Source organism: Mesoplodon densirostris, chromosome 13, assembly GCF_025265405.1.
Source record: "Mesoplodon densirostris isolate mMesDen1 chromosome 13, mMesDen1 primary haplotype, whole genome shotgun sequence".
Lineage (NCBI taxonomy): Eukaryota > Metazoa > Chordata > Mammalia > Artiodactyla > Ziphiidae > Mesoplodon > Mesoplodon densirostris.
In genome coordinates, this window is record NC_082673.1 from 10,783,447 (window position 1) to 10,804,377 (window position 20,931).

Here is a 20,931-nt window from a genome sequence, read left to right on the forward strand (position 1 = left end):
GGTCTTTTCTTTCAATAGTGAGAAGTTAAGAGTAAAAAGAGAGTTGATGAATTTCAACTAAATTTTAAGAGTTTATAACTGTGTTCTGAACACAAACACATATTCCTTAAAGTTATTTGCTTTACGTCCCTGTATACATTATCTGACTCATAAAATGCAATTGAAATGACTTGAAGAAATGGGAAATGCAACCTTGATATTCATAGGAAACATAAATCTTCTACCCAGAAAATACTGTGTGTCTACGTGAAAGCAACTACCCGGAACTTTATGCAAAGTTTGTGCATTTGGTCCCTAGTCATTCTAAAAAGAAAAATAAAATAATATTTGTATTTTAATAATGCTGGGATTATTTTCCTTCTCGAAGCAAATATAAAATTACTTTGATAACGCACTTTGTTCTACAGCGGAAACTAACACAACAGTGTAAGGCAATTATACTCCAATAAAATAAATAAATAAAATTACTTTGACAATGTGTGCTAAAACCGGCGTGACTGAAGAAGCTAGCCAACTGTCACTACAAGGCAAGCTTCCTGCTACTGCTTCTGATGGGTCTTATCCTAACCAGTGGGAACAATCTCCAGAACACTTGGGGCCATTCTTCTTAATGTCAGCCGGTGGTCAACACTGATCAAGACCTGTAGGGCCTTTGCCCCCAGAAGTTCCCATCAAAGAACCTGGAGCATATTTAAAAGGGAAAAAATTGAGACCAACATGGGCTAAAATACTTGCCTACATTGTCAAACGAGGAAAGCAACAGAGATATATAAAGACTTGCTCCTACATTTGTCCAAAGGGCCCTGGAATAGTGTATAGTAAAAGAAACCACAGGATGAAATGTCAATACAGACAAAGCAGAGAATAACTCGTTGGATTGGAATTTAACTTTGGGAATTAAAATTCATTCACATAATGAGAGTGGTCTTATCAAAACCGGAAAAGGCGAATCCGCTGTTATCAAAAGCTCACTGTTACAGGCACACAGGCCTACGTAGAAAAAGAAAAGTAAATTAGTCACTTCTGACCTCAAACGTATTTGAAATAGTGACCATGCATATCTCATGAACCAGTGACTATTCTACAAAATATTGACATTTCACATGAAGTAATTTGTAGTTATGTCTTTTTCTTTTCCCTCCCTCACTCCCTCCCTTTCTTCCCTCCTTTTTTTTTTTCTTCCCCAAGTGTGTTTAAATCATGAACTTCCAGTGGAAATCACTCTTACTACATTTTTGCGAATCATACACTGCAAGCTGTATAATACATCTTAATCTCTGCCTGAAAATATAGACACCATTTTAGGGAGGAATAAGTGTGTTTTGCACACAACTTGTCTGTCTGAAATACTTTCTTTTTCAATCCTGAATACCTTTCTTGTTAAGATAACCCAGCATCGTTTGGAAAGCATTAACACACCAACAGATGCTCAGAGTCTAGTGACTTAATAGGCATAAACCTTTTTTTAAAAAAATAATTGCAAAGCTTTGGTTTAGCCTTTTGCATACCTTACATAGTTAATTACCTAGGTCTTAATGTTTACATGCAATGAGACTATCTACAGCTATAAACTACATAATTTATAATTGATGTAAATGGGTGTTATTATGTCAATTAGGCAGCTGTGTCCTCCACCTCTTGGTAAACAGCTTTGAGTGATAAACTGACTTTGCAGAGAGGTACCTTCTTTTCTTCATAACAGATAAAAATAAATTACCAAGGTAGACCAGGCTGTCCAATTGTTCTCTGGTGAGGTGGATGGAAAATCCAGGCCCTTTCTTTTGACCTGTTGACTGCAGCAAATGGTCAATTTCGTCACGCAGCACTGCCATAGCTTCTGGGTGCCGTAGAAGGTAATACATCGTCCAGAACATAGTTGGAACAGTGTTTGACACAGAGGCCCAGAGCAAGCCTAAATGATGTGCTGGGAGAAAATAAGTGAAAAGGAAGATTAATAGCGTTTATTACACTGATTAGATTTGCAGTGTGCTAATTAAAAGATGTTAGGACACAGACCCAGCCAAGGATCAGTGCATGCTAATGAGCACCAATAGGCTTCTGAAGTCTAATTTTCTGCTTAATGAGAATAGTTTAAAATGTAATGTGTGTGTGGTGGGGGAGGGGAGGGAGGATGAGATAAGAGGAGTAAATGCAGCTTAGTTATACTCTTTCTCATTATCCTCGTTAAGTATCTTGCATTACCATCTCAGCAAAAAAAAAAAAAAAATCAATTATCACAAAGGGTTGTTTCAGAGTAAAACATTTTATCATTAGCCAATTAGAAAGAGCATAAAAATTCTCAAGGTCACCATTTTGTATTTTTATTTCAAAGGTCTACTGTAAATTATTTTATTTTAGACAAGCCATCATTCAGAAGTTTCTTACCTCCTATTTCAGTGTCCTTGGGCGTATAGTATTTCTCCAGGATATCTTGCCTCATTTGAACAACTTCTGACCATCCTTGAAACTTAGCTAAGTTTTCTGTTGTCAATTGTTTTATAAGTTTCGTTCGAATAGACTTGATGTTTCCTAGAAGCTCAATGGGTATGCCTGATGCTAAATGTGTGAATTTGCCATCGAATTTAAAAAAATCATCTCTTAACTCAGTAATAAATGTTTTCCTATTGTCAGCGAGAACATTTCCATGCATGGTTGTAAACGTCATCTCAAATATTACTGAGCTGCAGAATGTCAACAAATATTCCGTGTCCCAACTTGTGGTTTTTAAGAGTTGTGGTCCAAAAACTTGTTTTAGAGACTGCATTGCGTTTTCCATCAGTGTGTCCAAATGCTTCCCTCGTAAAAGTTGATAGCTAGTATGAATCTTGTCGTTCAGGTCATGATATGTCATCATCTTTTTGATAGAAAATACTCTCATTAAGAATTTACTAGTAAACATTTGAAAGCTTAATTTTTGATTTTTTACCACTGACTGGTACTGGAAAGGGTCCAGGATAAATGTTATGTAATTTCCTAAAAGAAATAAATGAGAATATGAATTCATGTGGTAGTAAAACAAAACAAGATATCTGAAATTTGAGAATATCTTAATCAAAATTAGAAAGACCTTAATAACTCACATCTCAAAAGATTCAAAGTACAATAAAAATCTATTTGACTCAAAATTCCACTACATATTTCCTTTTAAAATGGAAGATGGTGGGAAAACGCTAGAAGCTTGAAGTTAAATATTCTGAAATTCTTAATGACTTTCAAAAAGATAGTTTATTCTTCAAATTTTTATTTTAACGAACTACCAAGATATTTAAATTATTTTTTAAATAGTCTCAAAATTCATTACTTAAACACTTCTCATATTTTTGCCCAATAATACAATCAGAAAACAAACAAGCAACTCAAATTGGTAAGATGCTACTCCTTTACTGATCACTTACACTGCATAAAGACCTTTTTCATACTTGGTATTATCTTAGCTTTGATTGGATACAATAATTTTAACTCAAATAACTGAAGATGTGGTACAAAGCAGGTACTCACAAATGAACGTCTAATTCAATACTAACAACAAATCACAAATACCAAGGTTTTCATTTTATCGATGAGAAAATAGTAGCTCAGGGAGATTTAGTAACACGTCCAAACTCTCATATTGATTTGTGAGCGCAAGAGGATTTCAAAACTAGAACCCATCCAATCATGCTTTCATCCATTCATTCATGCATTCATTCAACACTTATTGACATCCAGATACTTGGTTGGATCTTTCCTTTTGAGATAAAGATGTAAAGGAATCATTGTATTGTTATGGACAGTAATACAGCAGAGGTGGGAACACAACGTAAGGGCAACAGGAAGTGAAATATGCTTCAGTCTGCCTGGAGTTACCAACAAGGGTTCTTTGAGGACGTGACATTTGGCATTTTCATATATCAGTCCAGACTTAGGGTACTAGTTAAAAATACAGATTCCTTCCTGATTCTGATTCAGAAGGCTTGAAAGTGGGACCTACAAGTCCCTCAAGTGATTCTTATAAGAAGGCACATTGAGGAACAGAGTCATACTGTGGTCTGTCTCTCCAAACTGGCACGGATCTTGGAGATTCCTAGTTGCACCCTCTCCAGCATTTATCAGCTAAAGAAAGTGAGAAGTTAAGAGCCAAGATCATGCCGCCATTTTTAGTGGCAGAGCCTAGACAAGAAGACAGTCCCCACACACTGTTCTTTTCCTTACACAGTGCTGACTCCTTCTCACTGGAGGGCTGCTTTAAGACTCCTGCTAATTAGAGGTAATATGTAGGTAGTATTCAATGCTAGCATTAATAAGTCTTCCCTTTCCAAGAACACACATGAAATTTAGATGATCCTACAACTTTAATGCTTATTTGTCTTCTAGAAAACAGTAAATAATTGGACATGAAAGTTTGTCGAATCATCTATACTTAGCTCTTCACCTCATCATTCCTGTGTGTGTGTGTGTATGTGTGTGTGTGAAGCTTTCTTAGATGAACAACTTCTCGCTTGTTATTTATGGTAACTCAAACAGCATCACAGAAATTAAATTCAATTTGGTACCAGATTTAGGATAAAGTTTTGAATAATTTTCAACCTAATCCTAGAAACAGGATAAATGTTTTTTGTTGTACAATTTTAAAACAGAGTTTAAGTTTTTAGTGTACATGAATATACGTGCTATAATTCTTTTTCTAAAAATAAATCGTATGGCTTGAATTGTATTCACTCTATTTCCCCTTAATTTATTTAATAAGGTGGGCCAATCTAGGAATGAGGGTAAAGCTAGAAGAGACTACTCATTCTGGTCAGACCCTAAAGCTGTATCTACAAAGTAAACTGGATTTTCTTTTCCCCCCGGAGAAGAAAAAAAAGGAATCAATTGGATTTGGGCATATTTTATGACACCTGCTTTACCATGGCAGCTTAATTAAATAAAATTGCCAGCATCTGCCTGACAAATAATTGAAAAAAGAGTGAATTCTCTTACTTTGCAAAAGATATAATTTTAGGCAAGGCTGTGCATTTTCACAGGTGGTGATTCATACTTTTCTCCTTTCACTAAACAAAAGGATTTTGCTTATAAATATCTTTACAGAGTTATTTTAAATTAGTCAGTAAAATTCAGAAAATGTATAAAAGGCTCAGTCTGTAAAACATAATTTTTAGAGAATATTTTGAATTTTTTTCTTACCAGTTTTCTATATTCATCAAAATCTAAGTGGAAAGGCAAAACTGTATTCAGCCATGGCAGCAGAAGCCACTGGCTATTGGCCTACTGAAGTAGAGGCTTCATGTACTTTACAGTTTTTATCTAGAATTCATCAAAACTACACATATATTCCCTCTCTCTATCTTTCTCTATCTCACCTTGGGGGTAAGGATATGGGAAGAAACTATGAGGTTAATTTCAAATAAAAACAGTAAAAGCTAAATGTAGAAAACTGTGTCTGGTTAGCAACCAATTTTAATATTTTTTTAATAAAGTTTTTTGCATACAGGTTCTTTTAAAAAATCATTACTGATTAGTTTAAAGCAATTTGTAGATAAAATTCTCACTCTTTTCAAGACTCTTTACACTCTGGGGTCTGTATTTTCTTTTTCTCCTTCTCATTTGGATTTTCTTCAACATCAAGGCATTATGCTTTACCAACTCTCTTATCTGAATAAGATGTGGATTGCTGAGTAAGACCTTTTGATTTTCTGGATTTTACTTTTTCAGTGGGTTTGGAAGTACTAATAACACTGGAGATGCTAGCTGGCTTTCCAACTTTTAATCTTCAGTATAAACAATTTAAGCTAAGTTTTCCAAAATTAATATTAATTTAAACCATCTGTCCACCATCTGCTAACGTGAGATGCAAAACCAGAGTTTCTTTGTAATCTTTAATCAGACAGTTAGGAAAACACATATACATTCATAAAATGAATTTAAATTTCTTAACAAAGGAAATTTGAAAAGTTATTCTAAAGGCCATGGATGCTTGGAACAAAAATAACTTTTGTTCCAGTGTGGTTTTATGTAAATGAATGCCAAGTGTCAACAAGCAAGTTGCCTAGTTCACAAAGATCACAAGGTAGAAACAATATCCTTTGCTGTGTTTTCAGAAGGGAGAAGAAAGCTATCAGCGGCTGATGTGATATATTGATTTAAAGAATTTCAGAGTTTGCATTTGTCTAAAATATAAATGTCAAAATGAGGCTCACTTTTGCAAAAAAATATACATATATAAAACCATCCTTATGAGCAGTAAATTTGAAATGGGGTCAAAATTTTTAATGTATTTTTTACCAATAATTTCATTGTCTTCCTTTTTTAGGAGTTGGCTGGGCCTTAAGATATTAACCCCAGCATTTGTGAATAACCTGCAAATGATCGTTTACTAACTCAACAGCCTTTTCACTTCCTTCAAAATGACTTCTTTTAGGAAGGTGAAGCTACATGATGCCAAGTATGTCACTAAATGTTAAAAAAAAATACATCATTCACTCTGATGTCTTATACACAAGAAGTTTGACATCTGGATCATTATAACCTGAATTTTGATGCTTTCATTTCAGATATTTGGTGCTGTACAGAAACACATCCAAGAGAATTCAGAACAACTATTTGACTATTTGAAATAGAAATGCCCAGTCAAGAAATATGAGATAAATTGGAACTTTAAAGAAATTTTCCATAACTATAACCTTTTGATCTCCATGTTTAGCTGGCTCTTCAATAGACGTTTTTTAAATGTCAAGCTGAAAATATTCATTGGAAGAGTGGACTATGAACCAACTTTTTATTTTATGAGAATGACCACATTATACTCCCCCTCTTATCAGGGAGATTTCGCTAGCTGTTGACAATGATGTACAGTGGTGCTTCGCTGGGGTGACATCTAGGGAAAACGATTCCGCTGCACCACCACACAAAACCAATTAGAGAACTATTTTCTGCGACAGGTCACGAATGTACGTGGTTTCTCATGAAAAGATGTACCTTTTAATTTCTTTATTAAGATGACATCCATGTCCCTTGAGACTTTTGGGGATGACAATCATTTGCTCATCACGCAAGAACATACACTCACTGAAATCACATCATGGGACAAAGGTGGGAGACACTGTTCCTCATTTCACATTTTCCAAATGAGCTATTTTGCAAACTGATCATTAGAACCACATACATTATAAGAATTTTTGACAGGAATTTATTCAAACTCTAGGAAGAAGCTAAAGGGAAGTAGCAGTTCGTATTCAACTATGGTTGTCTACTGTGGAGTTTGAAAAGATAGCCATGGCCAAATTATTTAGACATTAGAAATTCAGCAAGCTTCTCAGTATCTAAGATGAAGATAAAGTGAAACTGGTTTATTGTTTGTTTTCTCTTTTCTTCTTTAACATCTTTATTGGAGTATAATTGCTTTACAATGGTGTGTTAGTTTCTGCTTTATAACAAAGTGAATCAGTTATACATATACATATACCCCCATATCTCCTCCCTCTTGCTTCTCCCTCCCTCCCACCCTCCCTATCCCACCCCTCTAGGTGGTCACAAAGCACCGAGCTGATCTCCCTGTGCTATGCGGCTGCTTCCCACTAGCTATCTGTTTTACATTTGGTAGTGTATATATGTCCATGCCACTCTCTCACTTCGTCCCAGCTTACCCTTCCCCTTCCCCGTGTCCTCAAGTCCATTCTCTACATCTGCGTCTTTACTCCTGTCCTGCCCCTAGCTTTTTCAGAACTTTTTTCTTTTTTTAGATTCCATACATATGTGTTAGCATACGGTATTTGTTTTTCTCTTTCTGACTTACTTCACTCTGTATGACAGACTCTAGGTCCATCCACCTTACTACAAATAACTCAATTTCATTTCTTTTTGTGGCTGAGTAATATTCCATTGTATATATGTGCCACATCTTCTTTATCAATTCATCTGTCGATGGACACTTAGGTGGCTTCCATGTCCTGGCTATTGCAAATAGAGCTGCAATGAACATTGTGGTACATGGCTCTTTTTGAATTATGGTTTTCTCAGGGTATATGCCCAGTAGTGGGATTGCTGGGTCATCCCATTCTTCTTTAGATTCTTCTCCCACATAGGTTATTACAGAATAATTAGTAGAGCTCCCTGTACTATACAGTAGGTCCTTGTTGATTATCTATTTTATATATAGTAGCGTATATATGTTAATCCCAAACTCCTAATTTATTCCCCGCAAGAGTGACTTTTTTAAGTGAAGAATACAGTTTTGTATTATGAAGCCAAAAGCTCACTTAGAACAGAAGCCCCAGCTATCGCCTTTATTTGTATTATAGTACGTATTTCATCAGCTCTAAGGTATTGGGAATTTCCTCATCAAATATTTATTTTGAATCAATCAGTGCTGAGCTCTGAACTAAATGTTGGCAGTAAAGAAGTTAGAAAATAATGAAGGGAAATAGACAAGTGAATTAGCAGTACACTCATAATTTATTAAATGCCATGACAGAACTGATACTAGGAGGAATTGGAGCCTAGAGAAGAGGCATCAAACATACCACAGGGCAGGAAATGGTCAGTGAAGGATTTTGGGAGGAAGTGATACGTGGCCTCAAAAGATGCATCCATGTCAGTTATCTTTCAAGGATGACTCAGAAATAGAAGAACAGCATTCTGGCAGAAAGAACCACAACAGAAAAAAGAGGCACAAAAGGACATGGTATATGAGGAGGAAATTCCAACAGTTTGGTGTATTAATGGTGCACTATAGTAGCAAGAGACTGGGCTGGAGAGGTAGGTGGAGTCTAGACCCTAGAGAGCCTCATGAGGATCACCATATACACTACAATGTCTCTGTTTCTAAGACACATGATTTTTTTTCCATTTCAATTCTTCTGAAATCAGAGTGCACATAATTACTGTTGGAAGACATTTGCCAGTTGCCAGCCAAGGGAGTAAGATGCAATGAAACAAATACTACCTATTCATGTGAGAAATTGACCATGCTGACCATTTCATCCAGTTGGATCATTTTTTTCCTCCCAATGACACGGAAATGGTAGCACAAAAGTGAAGTTGCTCTATGTACAAAAGGTTGCTTCGGATACTTGGCAACAAAATTACAGTACGAAGAAATTATCTAAATTCTTTAGGAATAGAACATAAAATTCCAAGGACTGTTAGAGAAAGATAAAGGGCGTTGAGCAAAGAAAGAGGCATGTGTAAATATGACCCAGATAAGGAATGCTCAGCATCCGTGGAAGACCCAGGAGCTACAGTGTCAAGACAGTGAAGGAACAGAGTGTTTTGAGAAGGAATGAGGGGTCAGCTTTGTCCACCAGATAGAGAGGTCCAGGCAGGTCATGGCCCATGAATGACCTCAGCAAGGCAGAAAGCTGGTTACAGCCAGGAGGTCTCTGGGAGCTAAACAACCGGGGGCAGCAAAGGTAAGTAACTCTCTTTAAAAATCTAGATGCAAAAGAGAAACAACAGAAGTGAAAAGTAACTAGAAGGAAAATACAGGAAAGATTAAGCATGGTTAGAAGCTTAGGGTAAGGACCCAAGAGAGAAAATAATGAAGATACATATACAGGAGGGAGAGTTAATGAAATGCCAGCCCAGAGGAGGCGGTAAGGGTCATGGGGACAGGTAACTGGATTGTCTTGAACATTCTCTGAAACTGGAGCAGAGGTGGTAAGGATAATAGTGAAACATCTGATAGATACGTGGGGATCTGAGTGAGAGCGTACCTGATGTCTTCAATTTTCTTGGGAAGGAAAGTGAACTGTGTTACAGAGCCCAGTAAGAGATGGAGAGCTAGAACACAGCTTTCCCGCCCTCCACCTGCACACCCAACCAGATGTGAGGGCAGAGGCGTGTAGATGATCTACTGTGTAGAGATTAGCCTTCCAGGACATGCACGGGGCAGACAAAAGTGAAGAAAAGGAATGCCTAGCCCAGGCAATAAGCTGATGTGGAAGACTGTATGCAAACATGGCCACGATAAACTTCTTCTCTCTTTCTACATGGGCTCCTTTGCAATGTGACTCTGCCACCCTGCCCAGGAAGAAGTGGAAATCTATTTTCCTAGCCTTGAATCTGGGTTGGCCCGTGACTTGCTCGTACTAAGAGAATGTGCTGGAAGTGAGGTTCTGTAACATGTGAGCCCAGGCCTCAGGAGGCCTCACAGATTTTCCTCTCACCCTCTTGAAATACTAGCTGCCACATAAGGACATCTTCTTGAGGATGAAACATCATGTGGACAAGGAGGCCCAGCCAGGCATGTGATGAGGCCATCTTGGGCCATTTAAGCCCCAGTCAATCAGCCAGATGACTCAAGCCACTCAAGTGACCCGGGCAAGACCAGTTGTTGTTTTGAGGCATTACATTTGGGAGAGGCTTGTTAGGTGGCCAGAGAGAGCTGCTACAGCTGGGGAGCATGGACCTTAAAGGAGGATGAGCTGAGCACATTCCAGCTTCTTAGTGCCCAGTGATGTTGGGTTACGTAGTGATCCTGCTGTGTGCTTTTCCCTTGTTTTGTAAACATTACAAAACAAGTTAGAAGTTTTGACCATAACAAATATATTTGTTTTCACCAGTAGGATTATTACTTTATTTACACCTGTGCTGATGAAAGCTGTGGAACATTCCTAGACCCACGCTGCTCTCTGTGCACTGAACCATGACAAATACTTTTTTTTTTTTTTTTTTGCGGTATGCGGGCCTCTCACTGTTGTGGCCTCCCCCGTTGCGGAGCACAGGCTCCGGACGCGCAGGCTCCGGACGCACAGGCTCAGCGGCCATGGCTCACGGGCCCAGCCGCTCCGCGGCATATGGGATCCTCCCAGACCGGGGCACGAACCCGTATCCCCTGCATCGGCAGGCGGACTCCCAACCACCCGCGCCACCAGGGAGGCCCGACAAATACTTTTAAATTAAAAATATATTCTAGATCCATGGTTGTTAGGGGCTCAGGGGGAGGGGAAGAGGAATGAATATGTGGAACACAGGGGATTTTTTAGACCATTGAAACTATTCTGTGTGACACTGTAAGGGAAGATACATGACATGCTGCATTGGTTAAAACCCAAGGAACTGGACAACACAAAGAGTGGGCCCTAGTGTAAACCACAGACTTTAAAAAAAAAATAAATTTATTTATTTTTGGCTGCGTTGGGTCTTTGCTGCTGCCAGCGGGCTTTCTCTAGTTGCGGCGAGCGGGGGCTACTCTTTGTTGCAGCGCACGGGCTTCTCACTGCAGTGGCCTCTCTTGTTGCAGAGCATGGGCTCTAGGAATGTGGGCTCCAGTGTTTGTGGCATGTGGGCTCAGTAGTTGTGGCTCTCGGGCTCTAGAGCGCAGGCTCAGTAGTTGTGGCGCATGGGCTTAGCTGCTCCGTGGCACGTGGGATCTTCCTGGACCAGGGCTCGAACCCATGTCCCCTGCATTGGCAGGAGGATTCTTAACCACTGTGCCACCAGGGAAGCCCCTAAGCCACAGACTTTTAATGTTGTATCCATACTGGCTCATCAGTTGCAACAAATGTGTCACACTAATATAAGACATTCATCATAGGGGGAATTATGATCAAGGGAAAGAGGAGATATACGGGAACTGTCTGTACTGTCTGACCAGTGTTCTGTAAACCTAAAACTGCTCTACAAAATCAAGTCCATTAATGTACTCTAGCTTTTCAAGAAACAATTCTTAAAAGCAAGCTAGACCAAACCAAACGACAGGTGATACCAGGAGAGTGGGGTTCCCTAGGAACCCTCAAGAAAATTCTATAATTCATTTTTGTGTGTGTGTGTGTGGTATGTGGGCCTCTCACTGTTGTGGCCTCTCCCGTTGCGGAGCACAGGCTCCGGACGTGCAGGCTCAACGGCCATGGCTCACGGGCCCAGCCGCTCCGCGGCATGTGGGATCTTCCCAGACCGGGGCACGAACCCGTGTCCCCTGCATCGGCAGGCAGACTCTCAACCACTGCGCCACCAGGGAAGCCCTATAATTCATTTTTTAATGTGAGGATTACTATACTTGAAAACATAGTTTTCTTTTGTAGTAGCCTACAAATAAAACAATAATGTACAAATATTCCGTATTTTGCCTAGAGAAAAATATAACAACATTAAAGAAAAAGTGAGAAATTATGATACAAGTAAGGAACTTATTGAAGTGCTACTTACCCCCAAGGAAAAGAGTGAAAACATCACCATACTGCTTTTGAAGAGTAGTCATGAAACCGAGGGGATCTCTTTGTAATTTCAGGGCTTCTCCAAAGTAAGGAAGCCAGCCTTTTATCAGTGGAGGTTCACCAGGTCTCCTATAGAAAAAAAAAAAAGAGAGAGAGAGAAATTAAATCACTCTTATTTTAATACCTGTGGGTCATTAATCCAGTCTAGAAGTAGACTGGATGAATTGTACAGTTTTTTTTCAGTTCTTTTATTCAATGATTCGTATATAATCATTGACATGTATTTATTGAGGCCCTCCAGTGTATGTGGCTCTGGGGCAGACAGTTCAATTTACAATCTTTGGTGAGCAACTTCTGTGAGAAATTGTGTCTTGTGAGGCCCAAATGGTTGGCTGAAATGACAGACACATTCAGTAGACATTTTGTGTTTGAGCGCTCTTGCTGTGCTCTGGGGGTTAGATGTCAGGTAGTTTAGTTGCCAAAGTAAAGCTCTTTGTTAATAGATTTCAACTAGACTGGAATTACATAATTAGAAGAGGGGAGATTATTAATCTTGAAAAATCTTTTATGCTGTTGAGAACAATAAGAACTTCAACGTTATTTCCACGAAGGGTGTTTTGTTATATTCTTTTATGAAGATTTTTATTCAAACTACAAATAAATAGGAATATTTGTTCAATTTTACAAGATAACTCTTTTTAACATATGAAGTGTGTTCAGTGAAACACTGAAATACTGTGAATTAAAAACCAAGTTTCTTCTTTTTTGACCTAGAATCCTAGCAAAACTGGACTTCAAAATTTCTTCCTTGGGACTTCCCTGGTGGTGCAGTGGTTAAGAATCCGCCTGCCAATGCAGGGGACACGGGGTTGAGCCCTGGTCCGGGAAGATCCCACATGCCGCAGAGCAGCTAAGCCTGTGCGCCACAACTACTGAGCCTGTGCTCTAGAGCCCGTGCTCCGCAACAAGAGAAGCCACCGCAATGAGAAGCCCGTGCACCGCAACCAAGAGTAGCCTCCGCTCGCCACAGCTAGAAAAAGCCTGAGTGCAGCAACGGAGACCCAACGCAGCCAAAAAATAAAATAAAATAAAATAAAATATTTCTTCCTAGTCATTTATTTGGTGAACTCAATCTGATTTAAAGTTTAAAAAAAGATCCAAAGCCATTTTATCCTAGAAGGGATTAAAACAAATATTCAAGAGAACTCTGATGATTCTCTATCCCATCTGTGAAGATGACTTATACTACACACAGTACAACCCATTTTGATTAATCACAAGATATTACAAGCTCAGATCTAATCAAAGATCAAGATTATGTTCATACTCAGCATGGAATTCTATGTAGCTAGATTAACCCTCTCAGAAGCTTCTATTTCCCCACAATCCAACATGGTAGAATTAAAGTTAAAAGAAAAAAAAAGAAATATCAGATTTTTCAGGGGAAAAATAAACTGAAACAAAATAAATCCAAGGTGTGACAGAAATAAAGGAAATCAGTATCAAAACTTTGCTTTCTGTTTTTAGAGGACAGTTTATCTTTATACTAATTTACAAAATATATGCTGTTGTTTAAATACATATACTTAGAATAGGAAGACAGGAAACATTGCATAGAAATGTGCATCTTATTCTTCACCCCACTCCCCATGATTTTCTTGAATGCAACTTGAGCAATGAAGACTTGCTTTTTTGAGAAACATAGAAGTGTACCAAGAAAACACTGTAACAGTTAATTTTAGGTCCAAGGATTAATAAACGAGAAAAGACTGCACATATGACTGCAGAGTAGATCCCCAGCCATAGCATGTAGGCCCTTCACCAATGACTCTTCCAAAATCTGCAAGTGATCTAGTTCACAAAATTTCCTTTCAAGATATGAACTCTCTTCCGTGGCCTACTTTTACTCTGTTTTGTTTAATGTTACTTGAATGTTGCATTGTGACAAAGATTTTGAAAGGCTTTTGGTCATATCATTATTTAATGCAACTAATTTCATCCCCTGTGCTCTGTCATGCGGTCCAAAGTTGTATTCTTCACGGGGTTTCCGAGGGGGTAAAAGATGGAGCTCAGAAATCCAGGGGAATATGAACTTAACATTCAAAGTGAGGGAAACACATTAGGAAACCATTTTATTGTTACAAAGATGAAAGGGTCATCATTCCTTTCAGCTGTGCTCATTCTGGCAGAAATAAGCCTCAAACTATTAAACACCATGTCACAACTGTGCATATTTTCAGGAAAAAATATAGTGCTAGTTCAACTTACGACCCATCAGAGACAGATAACAGAAATCTGTCTTCATCAGTGTATTTGTAAAAATTATTTAGGGAGGAAAGACATCACCATAATGACACAGAAAGGCCTGCTGACACCTGGCACAGCACAAATACTGCTATTTGTCTCTCTCAGGCTCTGTGACTTTGAAAATGAAATACCGACTGCTCACTGCTGAGTGAAGGGATAGGATGCTTAACGCTTATTGGTGATGCTCCAGTTCCAGAGCTTAAGAGGAGCGGATCATGAAACAATGGAGGGTAACTAAAAAGCTCCCCCCAAATCAATGGTCCATATCCCTCTTTTTCCCACTCAAACAATATATACATCCTCAAATATCCTCTTTACTATTTAACAGACCACAAGGACATATCCTGTAAATTATACAAATTAAAGCTTACAAAGGTTCTTAATGATTAAACCCATGTTCTATGCATAGACCACTGCATCGCTGCTCACAAGGTCTTCCTTACAAGTTGTAGGACCCATCTTAAAGTTTATGCAAAGTGTCAACTACGGTCCAAACTTGTCTGGAAGCAAAAAGTGGAGAAGAATCTAAATATGTAAAATAGCTATAAAATATAAAAGACATTTTAGACATTTTCCTTTGGTGAAAAAGAAGCACATAAAATTTAAGAGTGGACCAACACAGAATACTTGGTTTCTAATGATATATGAAGTTCGTCTTTATGCTACACCTTTCATTAAATAAACAGGTAGAAGATCTGACCTGTCACACATTGTTCCCCTAGACATTTAAAGCCCAACACTTTCCAAAGCAATCTATATTTGTCAAAGTAATGTCTTTTCCATTTTTCCCATGATCATTCTAGGCTAGGAATCCCAGTTATTGAAATAACCTCCTAAGCAAGTAAGGAGCAACCTTGATACATGCACAGCAATCCAGGAAAACTAAAATTACATGTTGATTAAAAATTTATAAAGACTTAATATATTCGTATCAGGTCACCTAATATCTGCAATGTTACCTTAATAATTTTTTATTTTTCCTAATTAATAAAGATTTTCTTTGTGTGGGTGGTTAAAATTTCAGAAACTACACAACTGAAGGGCATTGCAGTAACCAAAGATAACACTGACCTTTGGAACATACTTTGCTGCTGAGCAAGGCACTTTTGAAGCTGCTCTGTTTTATGCTTCCTTGACTTACTCCGGAAGCTACTTAACTGGAAATGTCATTTGCCTTATAGTGTCTCTTAGAACTGTATTCTTGAAACAGCCTCTATTCCTCCACTATGCTTTGGCTCCAATGGGGGCACCGGGATGCCTAAAAATGTTCCCACAACTCTGAAGAGTTAAGAATCAACATGCTCTTCAGGATACTGGGGAGAGGAAGCCTCACTGCAGGGCTGTGGATGGAAGGCCCCTAAAGAGGAGTGTATGCAAGACGTGCCTGAGCCTTGGCATGCTAGCAGCCTCGGCAAGCGCTCAGGTGCAGCCAAGGAAGCATAGAAACACATGCATTGCTGTCTCTGGAAACTAGGTGAGTGACAGCCAACTGGAGCACTTCAGTAAGGGATACCAAGGGGGTGGACCACTCCCCAAACCCTAGCCAGGAGGCACCCCCAGGAAGCAAAGATGAAGAGCATGAACATCTGTACAACAGGACTCCCCAGATCAACAGAAAGGAAGGGGAAGAGAGAACCCCAAATCTCAGTTAATCTTTGTGTAAAAGAGACCAAGTTTGGGTTTTTTTGCGGATTTTTTTTTTTTTTTTTTTTAACTGTGGTACACGGGCCTCTCACTGTTGTGGCCCCTCCCGCTGCGGAGCACAGGCTCCGGACGCGCAGGCTCAGCGGCCATGGCTCCCGGGCCCAGCGACTCCGCGGCATGTGGGATCTTCCCGGACCGGGGCACGAACCTGTGTCCCCTGCATCGGCAGGCGGACTCTCAACCACTGCGCCACCAGGGAAGCCCCGAGACCACGTTTTAAACAAGAAGTGACTGAGCAACTTGTCACTGCAAATATTAAGTGTTTTCTGCCATCAGCAGAAATAGGGGCTTGGAAATTTGAGTTCAGTTATAAGGAATTAAAGTTACATTTCTGCACATCTGACTTGTCCTGGGAAATTTAAAATCCCAATGCTAGCTATGTGTAGACAGATGCTCAGTTTCTACCCCTGAATGAGAATAATAATATTCCATTTAGAGATTTACCAATCAGGCTGGGACAGAGTATTAGAAAGTAGCTGGTGCACAGAGCCGGGGTCGTTTTCTTGTTACTTGTATATGGCAAGCAGTGCCTGGAAGTGGTTTTGCTCAGCCTGGACTCTTTGGTTTGTCAACCCTCCCTGCTTATCTACACCTTTCATGGAGCTGCTCAGGGTTGAAGCCTGGACTTCCCTATCCTTCCAATCACTGGCTACACGAAGTTGTTAAATGTCCAGATATACAAAGACTCAATAACGTCAGGTGAACAGGCCCGAAGTCTCTGCAAAGAGCTGACTTTCTCAAGGGAAGAATGATCATTATTCAGAACAGCTTCACCAGGTGTGTGTTTGCTTATCATGAGGTTCTCTGGACATGACCTGGTCCAAGAGTTAATGAAATTTCCAGATCCCCCATTCCTTCTTCCAGGGTCCAGGCAACCTGCCAGTGGGGCAGGCACGGTTGGTTCCCGTGACAGCCGCGGGAGGGCAGGGTGCTCGTCACAACTGGGGTTGCAGCTGCTGGGCTGTGACAACCTGAGAGACCCTTCAAGGCTTTGAAGGAAGAAGCCTTGTGGCACAGAGGACACTGTCTCTACCCACCTCACAAGACTCCAGTGCATCTCATGTGCACAGTTAGGGAACAGGTTGTTTCCCCTTGTAAATGATAAATCATGTATGCTTTAGGACTCATATGCTCTACATGCATGATCTGCTTAATATTTGTTTACTGCAAGAATCAGACCTCCTGTAAGCTCTTTTCAGGATGAACATTAATCCAACTGTGTCTAGAAAAATTATACAATTCATTACCGTAAATAATCTCCATTGTACCCTGTGCTTAATCTTCATTTTTTTCCCCAGTCCTATAATCTTGCAAATCCACTGGTGCTGTGTGATTGGCACCTGGTGTTCACACAACCTCTGCTTCACAAAAAATACACGAAAAATTCCTGGATAAAAATGCCACTTTTCAGTCTTTCAATGATTCTATTCTCTGCTCTGTAGTAACTTCTGCACCACTCTGCGAAGATCTGTTAACTTTGGCAGTCAGAAACAAGACCCTTACTCTTGAAATGTTTTGGCTCTATCAGGATGGCAATTGACTTAAAACTTGACTTAATTTCCCAGTAGCAAAGATATTCACCATTCAAGCACTTTTGATCAAAGCATTAAATGTAAAGGCAATGTAAAAGCAAGCAATGCTTAATGGTTACAAATTTCTCCATTATTGGCATGGACTCAGAGCAAAACTAATATGAACATAACTAAATGTATCTTTACACCCTAGAGCATAACTCTTCAAGCCATATTCCCATTGAATCTTTAACTGTCAGTTCATCTATGCAATTGTGTGATCTGAACAAAGCTTTGTCTGTACTATGTGCCTTCTAAACTCGATTCCATTAGCAGATTTATACTAATGCCTTGATCAAGTGAGTGATTTGTAGATGCTTCTTTGGCTAAGAAGCCAAACCACATCCGTGTAGGATCTTACTCTGAGAGGTCTATGATTGAGGGTTTTTTTGTTTGTTTGTTTGCTGTGAGGAATGCCCAGGTTGGCACCATGGAGTAATAATGTCAAGGCATATTTTATAAAACTATAATTTAAAACTTAATTGAGTCTCAAGCAGGCTTCATAATGACCACAATACTAGAATATCATTTCTTTATAAACTTAACCTTGGGCTAATAAGTAGGGCATAGGTCCAGCCTCATCTGTTTTTGTGTTCACTGCTACACAATAACTCCTGATTAATCTCGCTACACTGTGTGGCTCAGATCTGGGTCTCTGCGAACTACCACCAATTTGGTGACTTTAGCCAATTTGCTTAACTTATCTGTGCCTCAGTTTCCTCATCTGTAAAATGGACATTCTACCACTGTACTTTCCTCATATGTGAATTAAATAAGTTAGTGCATGTAAAGAACTGAAGACAATGCCTTCACATAGTAAACACTAAGTGTTAGCTGCTATCATCATTCTCATCATCATCACCACCACCATCTTCACATTACTACTGGGAATCATCTAAAATATAAATATAATCACGGGTCTCTCCTTATTTCTCTTACCTAAAAGTTTTCAATAGAGTACTAATTTTTAAGACATTTTTTCATTTACTAGCATACTTCCTTTATTTGCCTGATTTTGATTTTATGTTAGGGCTGCCATATATGATTTGGTGGTAAGGAAATGGGGCGCCAGAATCACCTTCCTACATTTTTCCGGGCTTTATATTCTCTGAATGAACACACTCAAAAGAACAAAAGTGGCTCAGAAGAGCCCTGGATCTTAGGAGGAAGCCAGTCAAGAATGTTTAAATGGCCTAGACAATTCTAAAAGAGGGAAATCGATTCATAATGGAAAGTTATTTCAAGTCCTTAATTAAAATAGAAAACCATGCAACCGAATTTGTAATTTCTGAGATGATCAGTTGCTAATTTATTTTACAGACAGGATTTGATTGGACTCCATGGAGGGGATAGCAATTCCATTAACTCATCATTTCTTACATTTGATTAAATCATTTGATTTTGAAACATTTAATAAAAAATCAGAACCACAGTTTTGTGGAAACTAAATTATAACAGAGGACTAGCCCAGAGAGCCTTGGTAATGACAATATAGAGATCAATGCCAACAATATATAAATGCATAGTCAAGTTATCAAATGAAATTTCATCAATACAGGCCTATGAAGAAACCAAGTTCCAAATTCTGAAGGCCAACACTAAAATAATCAAGCCCAGCATATCAGAACCATAGGAAAGGTAATTCAAGGGTATTCTGGTTTGCTGAGGTGGGAAGCTAATGAAAAGCCTGAGGACCATAGGCTACATCTGCTGCATAATGCAATAATTCAGAACCATATTTTAATATTGGGTAAAACATTAACATAGCAAAAACTCATAGTATCTCTACATTTGTAATACAGCACACAGCACTGAGAAAGGCAACATTTTGCTCTTGTCATGAATTAGAGGGCTTTTAGAAAGGGAAAATACCATTCTTTTCCAAATACTGGTTTCTGACTTTGGCTGGTGATTTTAAATCACTGCATAAAAGGAATGTATGACTATTCCAGGAACTCCATCATCACTCATGTTAGAACATGGGACACAGAAGACATATACAGATCATTTAAATACAGACAATTCTAAAGTTGTCTTGAAAAGTCTAAATTTCTATTAAAGATAACCTTCTACATTTTTTTTTTTTTTTTTTGCGGTACGCGGGCCTCTCACTGTTGTGGCCTCTCCTGCTGTGGAGCACAGGCTCTGGACGTGCAGGCTCAGCAGCCATGGCTCACGGGCCCAGCCGCTCCGTGGCACGTGGGATCTTCCCGGACCGGGGCACGAACCCGTGTCCCCTGCATCGGCAGGCGGAGTCTCAACCACTGCGCCACCAGGGAAGCCCACTTCTACATATTTTAAACATAATTATTGCAGTGTCCTTTGCTCACTTTTCTCCCTCTTATGTGCACCCTCCCACTTGTTTTCTGAAATCAATTTTCAGTGTTTTTACCATGATCATTACTTAGGTAGTGTTCAATTGCTTTGTTTCTGTGTTTGCCTTGTTTTCTGTGTACCCATCACTAATTCTTATCAATCTCTTTCAGTCCTCTCTAAAATCGCTCTCAATATGGTTAGACATATGGTCCTGTAATTTTCATATAGCTCGTCTCTTATTTTCCATCAATTTTTATTTTGCTCCACTCAACAAGAGCCTTTCTTGACTTTTTCCCTTCCAGAGATTATTTTATTTCTACCTTAGATTTCTAATTTCCAAGAGGTCTTTTGTGCTCTCTGCTTATACCTTATACAAATTACATTCCATTCTTGTTTTATAAATGCAATTTCTTCTATGTTTCTAAGACGATTAAACATAGTTTTTTGAGGATTTTTTCTGTCCTTGAATTGTCTGTTTCCTCTCTTTTCTGTTTCTTTGTCATAGTTTCTCTCTTTCATGATAGAAGCTTTCTTTAATGTCTCATGATCTTAGCTTTCTCTCACATTTGAAGACAAGGCTGTGTGCGTGTTGGTGAGGCTGGTGGACTTCATCATATCATGATTGGAAAGGGGCCTCATCATTTTAATGAGATACCTCTCTCTACCAGTTACATGGATGAGGCTGTATCTTTTAAGAATTCTAATTTTGCTTTAGGGACTTTAGGAATAGGACATAGTGTACAAATATATGCAAATACATTTCCTATAAATAGTTAACATTAACCAATTTTGAATTTGTCTTAATTCTAATTTTTTTGGAGATTATTGCCAAAGTCATTTGGAGTAATGTTTGCAGATAAAAAATCTTAGAGTTCATTTCTATTTATGGAGGTGAGAATAAA

At 38.9% G+C, this 20,931-nt stretch overlaps 1 protein-coding gene across 1 annotated transcript in view; it reads right to left on the reverse strand.

Annotated features, from left to right (window-relative positions):
- LOC132500758 (cytochrome P450 7B1) overlaps positions 1-20,931 on the reverse strand; it is a 194,598-nt gene that overhangs the window by 21,731 nt on the left and 151,936 nt on the right. Inside the window, exons 2-4 of the mRNA XM_060116007.1 lie at positions 12,124-12,260; positions 2,386-2,973; positions 1,718-1,924 (exon numbers count right to left, since the gene is read on the reverse strand). Coding sequence (XP_059971990.1) covers positions 1,718-1,924; positions 2,386-2,973; positions 12,124-12,260 — 932 coding nt within the window. The remainder of the gene's footprint in view (positions 1-1,717; positions 1,925-2,385; positions 2,974-12,123; positions 12,261-20,931) is intronic.